At 43.7% G+C, this 16,116-nt stretch overlaps 1 protein-coding gene across 3 annotated transcripts in view; it reads right to left on the reverse strand.

The window, feature by feature from the left end:
- PNPLA8 (patatin like domain 8, phospholipase A2) overlaps window positions 1-15,770 on the reverse strand; it is a 70,321-nt gene extending 54,551 nt beyond the window's left edge. The window contains exons 1-3 of one of the 3 annotated variants that reach the window (XM_075857074.1): window positions 15,664-15,770; window positions 6,712-6,746; window positions 501-1,555 (exon numbers count right to left, since the gene is read on the reverse strand). In XM_075857074.1, the coding sequence (XP_075713189.1) occupies window positions 501-1,514 (1,014 nt within the window). In that variant the 5' untranslated portion in view covers window positions 1,515-1,555; window positions 6,712-6,746; window positions 15,664-15,770. The other 2 variants (XM_075857072.1, XM_075857073.1) reach the window with 2 other exon arrangements.
- Between the last annotated feature and the right edge of the window lie 346 nt (window positions 15,771-16,116).

Raw genomic sequence — 16,116 nt, forward strand, 5'->3', positions numbered from 1 at the left:
TTCCTCTAGAAGAATCCCCTGCCAGAGTGCTAGATTCTAATACTAGAGGGAGCTTAGGTGGCGCTATCTACAGTGGGGGCTGTATTCCGGGGCTCTCAAAGCCCGGCAGACAGGAGAGTGCTCGCACTGAAGCAGCGATGCACTCATTAAACCCTGTTCCAGGCTGCCAACGTTTATATACGTGACAACTGCACGGGGCATCGGCAGTTGGAACGTATATAACCGCATGGCAGTCATAAAGGGATTAATATTGGAGGTTAAAGTGCCATACTATGGAGTTGTAGGTGTATGGTGCCTTCTTACAATACGTATTATCTCTGTAATGGGCTTCTTGGAGAGACTACCTCTAACATTTGATGTTCCATAATACAGCTCCATACAGCTCAGATGTACAGTAATACGGTTAACGTGTATGTCACAAACGCAGTCTGAGCCTTAATCTACAACTGCTTGAGCACCCGTTATTTTGTGCCACTTATGTACATACATGGCTGACCTACCTTTTCCCTCTGAAGAGACAACCGCTTGGCTTTTTCATCAACACCTTTATCTTTACTTATTTCTTGCTCCGTCTTACTCTCAGATTCAACGCTCTCTAATTCTTTTGCCTTTTCCTCTAATGCAAGCTTCTGCTCAGGCCTGAACTTGGGCACAAGACCACCAAAATAATTTCCTACAAAAGCGTGAACGTTATTGGACTGATTTGAAAGAAAGTCTGAAATACTTTTCTTTGCCGAACTAGCATTATCTTCAGTTTCAGTAGAGAAGTCATTTTCCTTGTCACTACTGTGGCCTTCACCATTCTGTGCAATATTATTTTTCTCCATGCTTGTTCTACTTGCAAAGTAGGAGTTTATATGATGGGCCAAAAAATTATAGGTCTCCCCAAAATTCGTGGTAATATAGCTTGCATGGAACAGACCCGTTCTGGACTCAGTGCTTTCCTGTGAAGCATCCACGGAACCAGTTTGGGTGAGTTGAGAGGAGGATTCAGCAGAACTATTTGATTTCTCAGACAGAGCTGGAAGTGGTTCTTTGCAGGTATCCTGAACTTCTCCTTTACCAGAGTTGGATTGGGTTGCACTCACTTCCTTTATTTGGAGGTTTTCTTCTTTCTCAATATTAGCAGGACTTGGCTTTGGGCGTACAATACGTGAAAGTAAGTCTCCATGTGTGCTTGTGACGGCTTTGGTGACAGAATCCAAAGTACTCTTAATCCGTGACATAGACGCCTTTGCTATTGTTATTCCCTTTGAAGTTGTGGTGTTGAGTTTAGGACTTTTTGAGTGAGAACGACCCTGGAGTTTGGTATGAATATATCCCCCTTCTCCTCCTTTCCTGTACAGTTGTGCGTGTTGTTGAAACTTTGAGAGTAAGCTACTACAGCGGATACTTGAGTAAATGCCAAAATGTCTGTAGTAGAAGTATACAGGCCTTAAATCAGGTCTCCTCCAGATACTACTTCTAGAGGTCAATAAATACAGATATGTATCAACCACCAACAGCATGGACATTACTTGATATTTTCACAATTGCTCTTATGCCTTGTATTCATCTGAAATGAGAAAAAAAAATTCTATAAAAAAAAACGACAAAAGGCTATATTCTAGGTAATATAATACAGTTAAATATAAAAGGGTTTATACACGGTTTATTAGTATACCGAATTATGCAACTCTGTAATGCATTCCCTAACATGATACCTGAAGGACTGCGGCTGCTGGATTAGGTGGTGTTTATTCACACAATGCATGTCCATACAGCAGCGTTACACAAACGCCACAAGCCCATAGAAGCTGCTGACGTATGAACCGGTGTGAAGAAATACAGCGCAGTCCTGCAGGCACAGGCCTTATATTAGAATAAATCATGGGTGCTCATATCCAAATGACAATAAGCTACTGTGTGTACAAAAAGGTATAAATAGGCCATTTCGACTTACATTCACAGTTGGACACCATTAACCCGCTTTGGCCACTTTTGACCTTCCTGACAGAGCCTTATTTTTCAAATCTGACACGTGTCACTTTATGTGGTAATAAGTTTGGGATGCTTTTACCTATCCAAGAGATTCTCAGATTGTTTTCTCGTGACATATTGTACTTTATGTTACTGGTAAAATTTGGTCAATATATTCAGTATTTAATTGTGAAAAACAAAAGAAATTGTCAAAAAAATTGCAAAAATTAGCATTTAAAAAAAAAAAAAAAAGTAAATGTATATTCTTGCAAGACAGATAGTAATACCACACAAAACAGTTGCTGATGAACTTTTCCTGTGTCTACTTTAGATTGGCATCATTTTTTGAACATCCTTTTATTTTTCTAGGTCGTTACAAGGCTTAGAACTTTAGCAGCAATTTCTTACATTTTCAAGAAAATTTCAAAAGGATATTTTTACAGGGGCCGGTTCAGTTGTGAAGGGGCTTTGAGAGGCCCTATATATTAGAAACCCCAAATAAGTCACCCCATTTTAAAAACTGAACCCCCCAAAGTATTCAAAACTGCATTTAGAAAGTTTAGCCCTTTAGGTGTTTCACAAGAATGAAAGCAATATAGGAGGTGAAATTTTACAAATTTCTTATTTTTGCAAAAATTCCTTTTTTCTGTAACAAAAAAGGTTTTACCAGAGAAACGCAACTCAATATTTATTGCCCAGATTCTGCCGTTTTTAGAAATATCCCACATATGGCCCTAGCGTGCTAATGAACTGAAGCACCGGCCTCAGAAGCACCTAGAGGATTTTGGGGCCTGCTTTTTTTAGAATATATTTTAGGCACAATATCTGTTTTGACATCACAAGACCTCTTCAAACCTAAGGAAACACCCCAAAAATTACCCTATTTTGGAAACTACACCCACAAGGAATTAATCTAGGAGTGTGGTGAGCATTTTGACCCCACAGGTGTTTCACAGATTTTATTAGAATTTGGACGTGAAAATAAAACATTTTTAAATTTTTCCAATAAGAAATCGTTTTAGCTTAAAAAATATAAAAAATTTCCACAAGGAATAAAGAAGAAAAAGCACTCCAACATTTGTAAAGCAACTACTCTAGAGTATGTAAATACCCCATATGTGGTCATAAACTACTGTTTGGGCACATGGGAGTGCTTAGAAAGGAAGGCGCGCCATTTGGAGCGCAGATTTTGCTGGATTGGTTTCTCGGCACCATGTTGCATTTGCAAAGCCCCTGAGGGACCAGTACAGTGGACCCACTGTACTCCCTTTAAGAGCGGAATCTCCCTGGCCAGTGGGATTCAATTAGGGGTGTAGTGAGCATTTTGATGGCACAGATGTTTCATAGTTTTTATTAGAATAGGGTAGTGAAAATAAAAGTTACATATTTTTTCAATAAGATGTAGCTTTAGCGCAAAATTATTAATTTTCTCAACAAATAATGAAAAAAAAAAAAAGCACCCCAATATATGTAAATCAAGTTCCCTCGAGTACGGTAATACGCCATATGTGGTTATAGACTGCTGTTTGGGCACATGGCAGGGCTTAGGAGAGAAGGAGCGCTATTGGAGCACAGATTCTGCTGGATTGGTTTCTTGGTACGATCTCGCATTTGCAAAGACCCTGTTGGTCAAACACAGTGGCAACCCCCCAGGAGTGACCCCATTTTGGAAACTACACCCCTCAAGGTATTCACCTAGGGGTGTAGTGGGCATGTTAACCCTGCATGTTTTTTACAGAAATTAGTGTCTATGCTGCAGAGTGAAAATTTTTACATAGATATGCCAATATGTGGTGCCCAGCTTGTGCCACCATGAAAACACAGCTCTCTCTTTTATGCTGTGTTTCCCGCTTTTAGAAACACCCTACATGTGGCCCTAATCTTTTGCCTGGACATTCGACCAGGCTCAGGAGTGAAAGAGTACTATGCGACATTGAGGCCTAATTTGGCAACTTACAAAGTATTAGTTCCAATTGCAAAAGAAACCCCTGAGAAGTGACCCCATTTTGGAAACTACACCCCTCAAGTTAGGACTGGGCAATTAAAATAGAAAAATAACCGAAACTCAGCACAGATAATAGACGTCATCTTCGCATCTTTGGTTCTGTTATTACATGCAGCTCAGCCTCTGCCGTCAGTAACTGTATTCTACCCAATTAGAATCGCTGATATGTGATTAACATATCAGCGATTCTTATTGGATAGCATACAGTTACTGACATTTGGCATAGCGAATGGCAGAGCAGGCTTAATATGACGGCATCGACGTTACTCCTCCAGAACGCAGGAGGTATGGCTGCCTGGAGTGCAGGGACTATCTTATGAGCTCAGTCAGTTACAGCAGCTGCAGGCTGGCTGCTGAGGCAGATATACAGGCGCTTGCATATACAGGCACAAGCAGACCCACCAAATTACTCGGTGGGTCCTGCCTGAGCCAAGAGTGCCCCCCCCCCCCACCCCACACACAGCAGTGTGGTCGCTGTACTATTTACAGTTAGTCCACTAACACTTTGTTTTGGTCAGCCGTCGCCGCTCATCCCTTCCCCCCCAGACGGTCCCCATGCTCTCTGCTACTGTCGCCGCTCACCCCCCTCCCCCAGACGGTCCCCATGCACTTGCTCATCCCCCCCCCCGGACGGTCCCCATGCTTTTATCTTTGTTAAACAAGGCAGAAAGCATGGAGACCATCCGGAGCGGCGACGGCAGCAGAGAGCATGGGTACCGTCTGGTGGGGAGGGGGGGTATGACATTGTGCCCCGAGATGCCTCAGCCAAGTGTTAGCAGAATGGTATACTTCTGTATATAATATATACCCCCTGAGCCTGCCTGCTGTATACTAAAATACAGCATAAATTACTGCATCAATGCAGCGTGGCATGGAGGTGATCAGCCTGTGGCACTGCTGAGGTGTTATGGAAGCCCAGGTAGCTTTGATATCGGCCTTCAGCTCGTCTGCATTGTTGGGTCTGGTGTCCCTCATCTTCCTCTTGACAATACCCCATAGAATCTATTTGGGGTTTGGGTCAGACGAGTTTTCTGGCCAATCGAGCACCGTGATACTGTGGTTATTAAACCAGGTATTGGTACCTTTGGCAGTGTGGGCAGGTGCCAAGTCCTGGTGGAAAATGGAATCAGCAGCTCCATAAAGCTTGTCAGCAGGGGGAAGCATGAAGTGCTGTAAAATTTCCCGATAGACGGCTGCGCTGACTCTGGACTTGATATAACACAGTCATATGAACAGCGATGTCTGGGGCTTCCCCAGAGCCAGAGTCCCGGGCAGAGTGCTAGTACAGGCTCTGCTCCGGGGATTTGTGGAATTACCTGACATCGCTGCCCATAAATGGACAGTGTATCAGGGTCTTCCCCAGAGCGGAGTCCCGGGCAGAGCGCTAGTATCGGCTCTGCTCCGGGACTCTGTGGAATTCCCTGAAATCGCTGCCCATATATGGACAGTGTGTCAGGGTCTTCCCCAGAGTGGAGTCCCGGGCAGAGCGCTAGTACAGGCTCTGCTCCGGGACTCTGTGGAATTCCCTGACATCGCTGTCCATATATGGACAGTGTGTCAGGGTCTTCCCCAGAGCAGAGTCCCGGGCAGAGCGCTAGTATCGGCTCTGCTCTAGGACTCTGTGGAATTCCCTGACATCGCTGCCAATATATGGACAGTGTGTCAGGGTCTTCACCAGAGCGGAGTCCCGGGCAGAGCGCTAGTATAGGCTCTGCTCTGGGGAAGCCTCTGACATCGCTGTCCATACATCGACAATGATGTCAGGGGCTTCCCCAGAGCAGGAGTCCCAGTGATGTCAGGAGCACAGCTGGAGTCCCAGGAAGAGCCTACTAGCGCTCTGCCTGGGACTCCAGCTCTGGGGTTGCCCCTGACATCTCTGTCCATATATGGACAGTGATGTCAGGAGCAGAGCTGGAATCCCAGGCTGCACTCACAACTCTACTGTAACATCATGTACTTTACTCCAGTCACATCCAGAGCTGCAGTCACCACTCTACTGTAACATCATGTACTATACTCCAGAGACATCGACAGCTACACTCACAACTCTACTGCAAGATCAGTAGATGCAGATGCAAACATCTTGTCTTATACTCCAAACAAATCTAGAACTCCAGTCACAACTCGACTATTATATAATGTGCTATACTCCAATCACATCCAGAGCTGCAGTCATAAGTCTACTGTAACATCATGTCCTATACTCCAGTCACATCCAGTGCTGCAGTCACAACTGTACAACATCAGGTCCCATACTCCAAACAAATCCAGAGCTGCAGTCACAAATCTACTGTAGTTCGAGTGCTAGAAGCGGCTCTGCTCCGGGACTCCAGCTCTGGGCAAGACCCTGACCGAGGGCACTGCGGCAGCGTCCACCGAGGGCACTGCGGCAGCGTCCACCGAGGGCACTGCGGCAGCGTCCACCGAGGGCACTGCGGCAGCGTCCACCGAGCGTTTGGCTGCCCAATCTTGACATGTGTGTCTGCCAAACGCTGCTGACTGAGCCTCCGGACTGCATTCAGCGACACTTAAACTGGAAAGCTGGATTGTTGAAATAAGCACGTGGAGAAATATCTCAAATTTTAAACCTAGCGGTATTATTATAGTAATGTAGTATTATTATTATAGTAATGTAGTGTTATTGTAGTTCAAATAACTAATTGATTAATAATAATTTTGTATATTATCAAATTTGAAAGTAATGCGGCCCGTCAACTTCCCATTTTTTCTATATGCGGCCTACTTACCCGGCTGAGTTTGAGACCCCTGCCCTAGATGGTGCCTACAAAAAAAAATAAAAAAATGTATGATTCCTCCTGCCTAAAACAAGGCTTCATACAGCTACATCAACAAAACAATAAAAAAAAGTTATGGTTGCTGAACAGTGCCTAAAGTATAGATGTTAGGGAGTATAACTGCAGGATGCACGACACTGGGATGGAGACACACGGATCTGCAGAGCAGCTGCATACACAAAACTGTAGTTTTTTTTATCGTTAATACTTGCAAAGTTGCTTAATTTTTTTTTATTTTCAAATTTGTTGGGGCAGTAAAAATGCTACCAAAGATAAAAAGATCCAGAATGAAAAAAAAAAAAAAATAACAATTTTTTTTTTTACACATAACAGTGCATGACAATCTCTTTCTAACAAAGCTAGAACCAGCCATAGATCTTACATGGAACCAGAGATCATCTCATTTATTGCTCTGCTAGATTTTGTTCATGCTGGCACCTCAGGGGTGTGTCCTTTCTACTGCAGCTCCTCCCCCTCCATGTGATATCTTGTTTAGGCAGATCATTCTGTTTCACTGCCTCTGCCTCTTCTCTAGGATTTACAAATGCCCCCGTAACATGTCTTTTTAGAGGGAGAGTCCAACTCTATATAACTCAAGAAGAGGGAGAGCCTGCAGGTTACACACAGTGAGAGTATGCGCAGGAGAGTGGAGAGCTCAACGCTGTATGTAAGCAGTGCTATATGCAGGCGCTCTCATCTCAGCACACTGCTGTCTCTCCTGTGCTTTTCTTACTGTGTGACTTTTCATCCACACTACAAGCTGTGTTTCTGAATAAAAGTTTCTTCTCTACTTCTTTACCGACAGGCAGAGAAGACATTTTCTATTGGATGGTGGCAGCTCGAGAGTGGAACTGAGCATGTGCCTTCTCATTCAGCTCAGTAGGAGGTTGTGCCCGTTATAATGAAGTAAAAGGTAAATCTCTCGCAACTGGGGGATTTTTGTAATGAGGTCAATTACAAAAAAAAGTTATTTTTAATACTAAATTATATTGCATTAACATTTAATACTGGGACAACCCCTTTAAGGGTATGTTCACACAACAACGCAAAATGCGTCTGAAATTACGGAGCTGTTTTCAGGCGAAAACAGCTCCTGAATTTCAGACGTTTTTGCATCCACTTGCATTTTACGCGGCGTCTTTTACGGACGTAATTGGAGCGGTTCTTCATTGGAGTCAATGAAAAACGGCTCCAAAAACGTCCCAAGGAGTACCCTTCACTTCTTTGACGCGGGCGTAATTTTATGCGCCGTCTTTTGACAGCGACGCATCGTAAAACCCATTGCAAGCAATGGCAGATGTTTGCAGACGTAATGGAGCCGTCTTTTCAGGCGTAATTCGAGGTGTAAAACGCCTGAAAATAGATTGTGTGAACATACCCTAAATCTATATATAGACTGTAAAATTATATTTAAAAGGTGTATAGAGGAATACGGAATAAGACAAGACACACCACTGTCTAACTTATCATAACCTTTAGATTGTAAGCCCTTGGGCCTCATGCACACGACCGTAATTTTTAACCGCAATTACGGATCCATAATTGCAGATAAAATACGGACACATTCATTTCTATTGGCCACCTTGCCGTATATTTATGGGCGTGTGTCCAGACTGTAGAAATAACCCGCAAAAAATAGGACATGCCCTATTTTTTGCATTTACGAACTGTGCTCCTATACTTCTCACTGTGAGCATGGTCCGTAAAAGCAGGCGACACTCCGCAGCCCGTCCATGCAGTATTTACGGACCGAAAATACTGCACGGTCGTGTGCATAAGTCCTTACTGGCAGGTTTTTCTCCCCTTTTGGAATTTGTTTATGTTTTTTATATGTCATTTATTATGTCTCCTGCTTCCAATGATTGGGGGAAGCCACAGCGAAGACGTGAACAGACCATAAATTATATCAGTTTCTGGGAAACATCCAATATGGTCGGCATTACAGATTCTACAAGGATTCTCATTCAGTTTTCTCAGACCCATATCAGCCAGTCTGCCTATATTGTAATCTAATCCAATGTCATAACGACACATCAGTAGCCAGATTTATCATTCAGGAGTCTAGGAAAGATGGGTGACAGACAAACAAACAGCTGAATACTAGGATTATTAAGGATTTTGATCTTTTTCATTGTAAAGTAAATATATGATGAATGTTTATGTAAACACTGAAAACAATAAATTATAGGTTGTTGCTGTAGATGAATTGAACCAAGTGAAAAGAATCTTTGTATCCAGTCCACTTTCCTAGAAGTACTATCCTGAGGACATGGGAAGGCTCAAGATAGTAGCCACTTACGGTACACATATTTCTGCGTAGTCATGTTACATATCTCGGAAGACACATTTTTGTGGCTTGTCCACCAATGAGAGCTCAGGACAAGGTGCACTCCTCTGTACTCTCAGATGGCCGGGTGACGTCAGCAGCACACACGTGCCCTGAACATGGCAGTATCCTCACTCAGGTTCTCACGTGTGTCATTTTACAGTTCAAGATGTAAGCCAAGTTTTAATCTAAAATATACTACAATAAAAGATACACAGAAATATAAAACTCTTAGTAGATAAGGCTTCCGTTTAAATATGGACAAAGGTCATATAAAACCAGTGATGGCACAAACACGTCCGCAAACATCTGCCCATTACTTTCAATGGGTTTGCCGACGTACTGTGCCGACGACCTGTCATTTTACGCGTCGCTGTCAAAAGACGGCGCGTAAAAGAACAGCCTCGTCAAAAGAAGTGCAGGACACTTCTTGGGACGTAATTGGAGGCGTTTTTCATTGATTCCAATGAAGAGCAGCTCCATATTACGTCCGTAATTGACGCCTCGCAAAACGCGAGTACAAGCAATTGCGTCTGAAATGCAGGAGCTGTTTTCTCCTGAAAACCGCTCCGTAATTTCAGACGTAATTGGCGTTATCGTGTGCACATACCCTAAGGGGTTCTCTTGTGCCGCTTCTGAAGCATGACACCCGTATGTCCCTACAGGGAGGAGATCATGATCAGCCCGGTAGTCTGTATAAAAGCTTTCTCAGGCTGTGGCTAAGTAATAAGGGTATGTTCACACGGCTTAGCAAAATACCGAGGTGTTTTCAGGCGAAAACAGCTCCTGATTTTCAGACGTTTATGTAACAACTCGCGTTTTTCGTGGCGTATTTTACGGACGTTATTGGAGCTGTTTTTCAATGGAGTCAATGAAAAACGGCTCCAAAAATTCCCAAAAAGTGTCCTGCACTTTTTTTTTGCAGGCGTCTTTTAAAAGCGCCATATTTTGACAGAGACGCGTAAAAGTAAGCCTCATGGGAACAGAACACAGTAAAACCCATTGCAAGCAATGGGCAGATGTTTGTAGGCGTAATGGAGCCGTTAGTTTCAGGCGTAATTAGAGGCGTAAAACGCCGGAATTACGTCTGAAGCCACTGCGTGTGAACATACCCCAAGGGTATGTCCACACGCTCAGGGTATGTTCACAAGCGTAGCAAAAAACGTCTGAAAATACAGAGCTGTTTTCAAGCGAAAACAGCTCCTGATTTTCAGATGTTTTTTTTATTCAAACTCGCGTTTTTTACGGACGTTTTTGGAGCAGTTTTTCTATAGAGTCAATGAAAAACGGGTCAAGATGGGACATGCACTTCTTTTTCCTGGCCGTTTTTTTTTTTAAGCGTCTGTTTTTAAAAACGGCCGCGTGAAAAAACGGCCTGTCGGAACAGAATGCCATTTTTCCCATTGAATTCGGTGGGCAGATGTTTTGAGGCGTTCTGCTTCCGATTTTTCGTCCGTTAATAAGCCGTGTGCACATACCCTAAAGCTGGTTCCTACCTATCCTGAGTATATTCTGCAGGCTTAGGCCCAAAAGAGAGGTGTCTTTTTAGGTTTAAGATCCACTTAAACGAGGTCACCTTGTCATGGCAAGTGGGCTCACACAAGTCGGTCAAAATGTGCACCAATAACCTCACATTTATAGGTACAGTAAACATAGCAATAATGCAAAACAAGCTCTTTACAGGATTCGGTGGTCTCCGCGCTCGCAGTGCTGTTGCAATGGTTTTTTGAAGTCACGGCGTATGCCCACCTGCACATTTATGGCATTTATGGGAGCATAAATCCTGCACTAAAAATACGCAAGTTGAGTTATGTAGCGGTTCATACAGTGCTTACACAGCGGAAACACTGAAAAAAAACAAAACACTGTAAATCCGCAGGTTCACATAGAATTTGTTCATACAAAATCCGCAGGTAAAACCACTGTGGGTTTCCGCCGCAATATGCACAGCAAAAAACGCACTAAACGCTGGGGATTTCCGTGACTGGTTTATCTCAGATTCTGCAGTCGATTTTCTGCTGCAGTAAATCTGCAGCGTATACTGCCTGTGGGAACATACACTTATGGTGCAGGGGGGGGGGGGGGGCAGAAGCTGGCATTGTAATTCACACTGCAGTGCTGGAGAAATTAGAGGTGTCCTAGGACCACAGTTCTGCTTTAATGTTGCCAGATAACGTCTGAGTAGGAAACAGTCTGTATTCTCCTGCCAGGTACTCAAGGGTTAATGCTGTAACTGTCCTCTGCATCATGATGCAAATAATTTCTCTCACTGTACTCCTAAATCCTCCATAAGGAAGAGTTCACACGGGGTGGATGCACTGCGTAAAAGCACGCAGCTTATCCGTCCTATGCGCCGCAGGGAATTCCGGGCGAAAAAACCACTCCAAACTATGGTGCAGTTTTTCTAACAAAATGTCTGCCGTGGAAAACTGCAGCATTGAGCCGGCCAGCTAGCAAACCGGCCTCCTGGGAAGACGTTTCATCCCAGGAGACCTCTGCAGCCCGTGATTTGCTGCAGCGGCAGTCACATGGGATAAAGCGTCATCCCAGGAGGCCGGCCCTCTGACATCATGCAGACCGGCCCCCTGGGATGATGTTTCATCCCATGTGACCGCCACTACAGCCTGTGATTGACTGCGGCGGTCACATGGGATGAAACATCATCCCAGGAGGCAGTGCTGGAGGGAGAAACACAGACTTCTGGGTAAATATGAGATTTTTTTTTTCTGAGTTGCGTTTTTTGCGGCAGAATCGTTGCGAACCCGCCACAAAAAACGCAACAACTGCTACTTGCTGCAGGATTTACCGCCCCATTGAATTCAATGGGGAAAATCCGCAACAAATAAGCAGCATCAACACAAATACAATTGACATGCTGCGGAAGAAAATTCTGTGTCATTTCCGTGACTGCGGGCTGTCAGGTTCACTCACCTCCTGACGGCTGCAGCCATGGGTCTGCGAGCGCTGGCCCCAGTCTCCTCCTCAGGAGACGCCAGCGCTCACTTCCACTCACCTCGGCTGGGTCCCATAGGGTACGCGCGCACGCGCCCACTCTTAAAGGTGCAGTGCGCGCACCAGACTTTAATAGTTAATCAGCCCATGAGTGCCCTGGACTATAAGAAGGGCCCAGCCCCTTGCTTCAATGCCTGAGCGTTGTTTGTCGTTTCCTAGCTTGTCTATGCGAATGGTTTCCTAGTGTTTTCCGGTTCCCAGTGTTTCCTGTATCCCGTGCTATCCTGGTCAAGTGCCGTGCTGTGCTGTATTCTACGCCTGTCCTGCTACTCCACACCTGAAGTCTGCCTGCTGCCTAGTCCCAGCCAAGCCTGCCTTGCTACTGTCTGAGCTGCCACAGGTACACTATACGAACTATAGACTTTGATCTGCACCCTGTTGGCCAGCTGCCATACCGCCAAGGCGGTACGGCCCAGTGGGTCCAGGAATTTCTGAGCGTTTTTTTCGCTCAGTATTTACGCAGCGTGTGGATGAGATTTGTTTTATCTCATCTACTTTGCTGCTACTGTATTTGCTGCAGATTTTCTGCAACAAATTCCATTGCGGAAAAACCGCAGTATTTACGCAACGTGTAAACTGACCCTAAGGCCTCGTTTGCACGAGCGTGATATACGTGCGTGCGACGCGCGTCGTAGACACTTATATTAGTCTATGGGGGCATGCAGACAGTCCGTGAGTTTTGCTCAGCGTGAGTCCGCTGAAAAAAACTCACGACATGTCCTATCTTTGTGCGCTGTTCGTGCATCACGCACCCATTGAAGTCAATGGGTGCATGAAAACCGCACGGAAGCACTTCCGTGCAAAACAGCGTGATTAGCGCAACAGCTGTGAAAAGGATGAATGAAAACAGAAAAGCACCACGTGCTTTTCTGTTTACAAACATCCAAACGGAGTGTCATAATGATGGCGGCTGCGCGAAAATCTCGCAGCCGCGCATCATACGCTGATAACACGAAGCGGTTAAGTGCCTTTTGCGCTCGCAAAATGCCACGTTTTTTGCGTGCACAAAACGCACACGCTCGTGTAAATCAGGCCTAAGTCTGCAGAATAATGCTGGATTCACACAGGACGCAAAGTGGTACAGATTTCCCGACCGGAAAATCAGCTGTATTACAGCCCCAGCCATGTGGATGAGATTTGCACAAATCTCATTTACAAGATGCTGAACATTTTCCGGACGGAGATCAGATCATGCTGTAGATTTTCAAAACCATAAACTGCTCATACTGTTCTGGATGTTCACCGCAGAATTCAGCCTTTTCAATGTAGAAGGGGTGAAATATGCCCATAAAACATGAGTATCTGCAGCATTTCCGTCCTGTATGAATCCGCTCTATACATTAGGGGTTTCAGATGGCCGTTTTCTGATGACTTATCGTTCATGGTTGGTCTATGAAGGTCGTTGTTCTGGATGACAACTCGAAGTTAAAAAGACAAATCGCTCATCGATATCTGCCTTGATATGTGGCCTGATTTCAGCTTTTATTGATGGGATGGACTTGGCATAAACGGTTGCAATCTTGTAAAGTCGAAAACAACTGAAAAAAAACCAACACGGCAGATCACCTTTTTCACAGATATCGGTCTTTGGTTATCTGTCTTCATTATGTCAGAAAAGGTGCCGACCGTCAGTAGAAAACTACCTAAATCTACACAATCTCTAGAGTACGGCCAGTTTAAGTCACTAACTCTGCTCGCCTTCACTAACTCTGCTCGCCTTCACTAACTCTGCTCGCCTTCACTAACTCTGCTCGCCTTCACTAACTCTGCTCGCCTTCACTAACTCTGCTCGCCTTCACTGTAGGGCACAAAACAGAATCATAGACTAAAATAACCAAAGAAATGTAGCGTTATATACACCAACTTATTAGGCCGCTTGGATACGTTTGTATTATCTGTGAATCCAGTAGATTATAGTACCAGCCACATGCTTCAGAATGTATATTGACCCACGGTGGAATTTTAAAATCCACAGAACGTCAATTTCTGCCGCCAATTTCAATGAAAGGGGTGAAATCCACAGTGAATTCTTGGCGGATTTGCCGCTGACATTTCCAACGTGTGTAGGTAGACTTACACCTAGTGAACTAAAGGATTAACACCCCATACAGTAAAGCGCGTTGCCATTACTATGCACAATGTCAGCAAAATATTATATTAACAAAGGAATGTTTGGATAAGATCTCCAGGACAATACAAACACATTACAAGAAATGAAAATACCCCACAATCCATTCAAGACAAAGAAAAGTTCCCTGTAAGAAGTAAACTGTGATCCCTACGGTCCTGAAAGCCATCTGTGAGAAGAACACGTTCACACGTGACTCAAGGCATAGGTGACGTCAGTATCCACCCCAGGAAGAAGATTAACGTAGATGAATCACACTACTACTATGTCCTGACATACCTGTAGATGCTATAACAAGCAGAATATCCCCATATAACAATAAGTACTATACACATACAATGTCCTCATATACACTATACACGTATACTGCCTCTATGTAACCATATGTACTATACACGCAATGTCCTCATATACCTATATGTACTATACAAGTATACTGCCTCTATGTAGCAGTATGTACTATACACACAATGTCCTCATATACCTATATGTATTGTACTAGTATTATGACCCAATATAACCATATGCAATATATACACACACACACACAGTCCTCATATACCTATATGTACTATACAAGTATACTACCTCTATGTAGCAGTATGTACTATACACACAATGTCCTCATATACCTATATGTATTGTACTAGTATTATGTCCCAATATAACCATATGCAATATATACACACACACACACAATGTCCTCATATACCTATATGTACTATACAAGTATACTACCTCTATGTAACCATATGTACTATACACACAATGTCCTCATATACTTATATGTATTGTACTAGTATAATGTCCCAGTAGAACAATTTGTACTTTACACACTGTCATTATATACCTGCATATACACTATACAAGTATAATATCCCAAAATAACAACATGTACTATACACACAATGTCCTTATATACCTGTATGTACTATACAAGCATACCTCCTCTATGTAACTGTATGTACTATACACACAATGTCCTCATATTAGTACACTGCCCATATATATATATATATATATATATATACATACACACACACACACACACCCTACAACTACACTGTCCCTATACAGCGGGCTGTGCTATACACACAATGTCCTCATACTAGTACACTGCCCATATATATATATATATATATATATATATATATACACACACACACACACACACACACACACACACACACATATATATATACACTCCCTACAACTTCACTGTCCCTTTACAGCGGTCTGTACTACACAATAGCTCCATATACACCAGTGTGTACTATACAATATACCTGTGCGATGCCCGGTCACAGGCTTGTCAGTGAGTGTAATGTTACGTAGGAGTCTGGTATATGCTGCTATCTCTGTAGCGGAATCCAGTATGGAGCTATATAGACGAGCAGAGCGGTGCAGCATAGTAGAGTAAACATAGTCGATCACTCACAGGCAGCCATAGGAGGAGGAGGAGACCAGCAGCTCTGTCACCCGGGCTTGATGTGGGCGATATCACATCAGCTGTGGCCTGACACTCGCCTGTTTTCATTTCTCATCACGTGACTTACTCTAAGAACTAAGGGAACCCAGCCAGGACAAAAGTCTCCAAAAAGCGTTTCACTTAGCTCTAGTGCCTTATAAATAATAAGCTAGATGAACAGTAATCATTTAATGCTCTGCTACATATACTGTCATATGTGCCATGTCATACACAGTAACTGCCTTCAATACTTTCATTTACAAAGTAAGAATAACGGAGTAAAAAAATATTGGGGTAGATTTATTAATACTGGCACATTATCCCTGTGCATGCGCCATGCCATTGAGGAATGCGAGGTCGGAACAATGCCAGTTCAGTGTGCCACTCTGAAACCCATACAGGTGTGCCATTAAAAAATGACCT

The sequence above is a fragment of the Rhinoderma darwinii genome, chromosome 3 (genome assembly GCF_050947455.1).
Source record: "Rhinoderma darwinii isolate aRhiDar2 chromosome 3, aRhiDar2.hap1, whole genome shotgun sequence".
In the NCBI taxonomy this organism is placed as follows: Eukaryota; Metazoa; Chordata; class Amphibia; order Anura; family Rhinodermatidae; genus Rhinoderma; species Rhinoderma darwinii.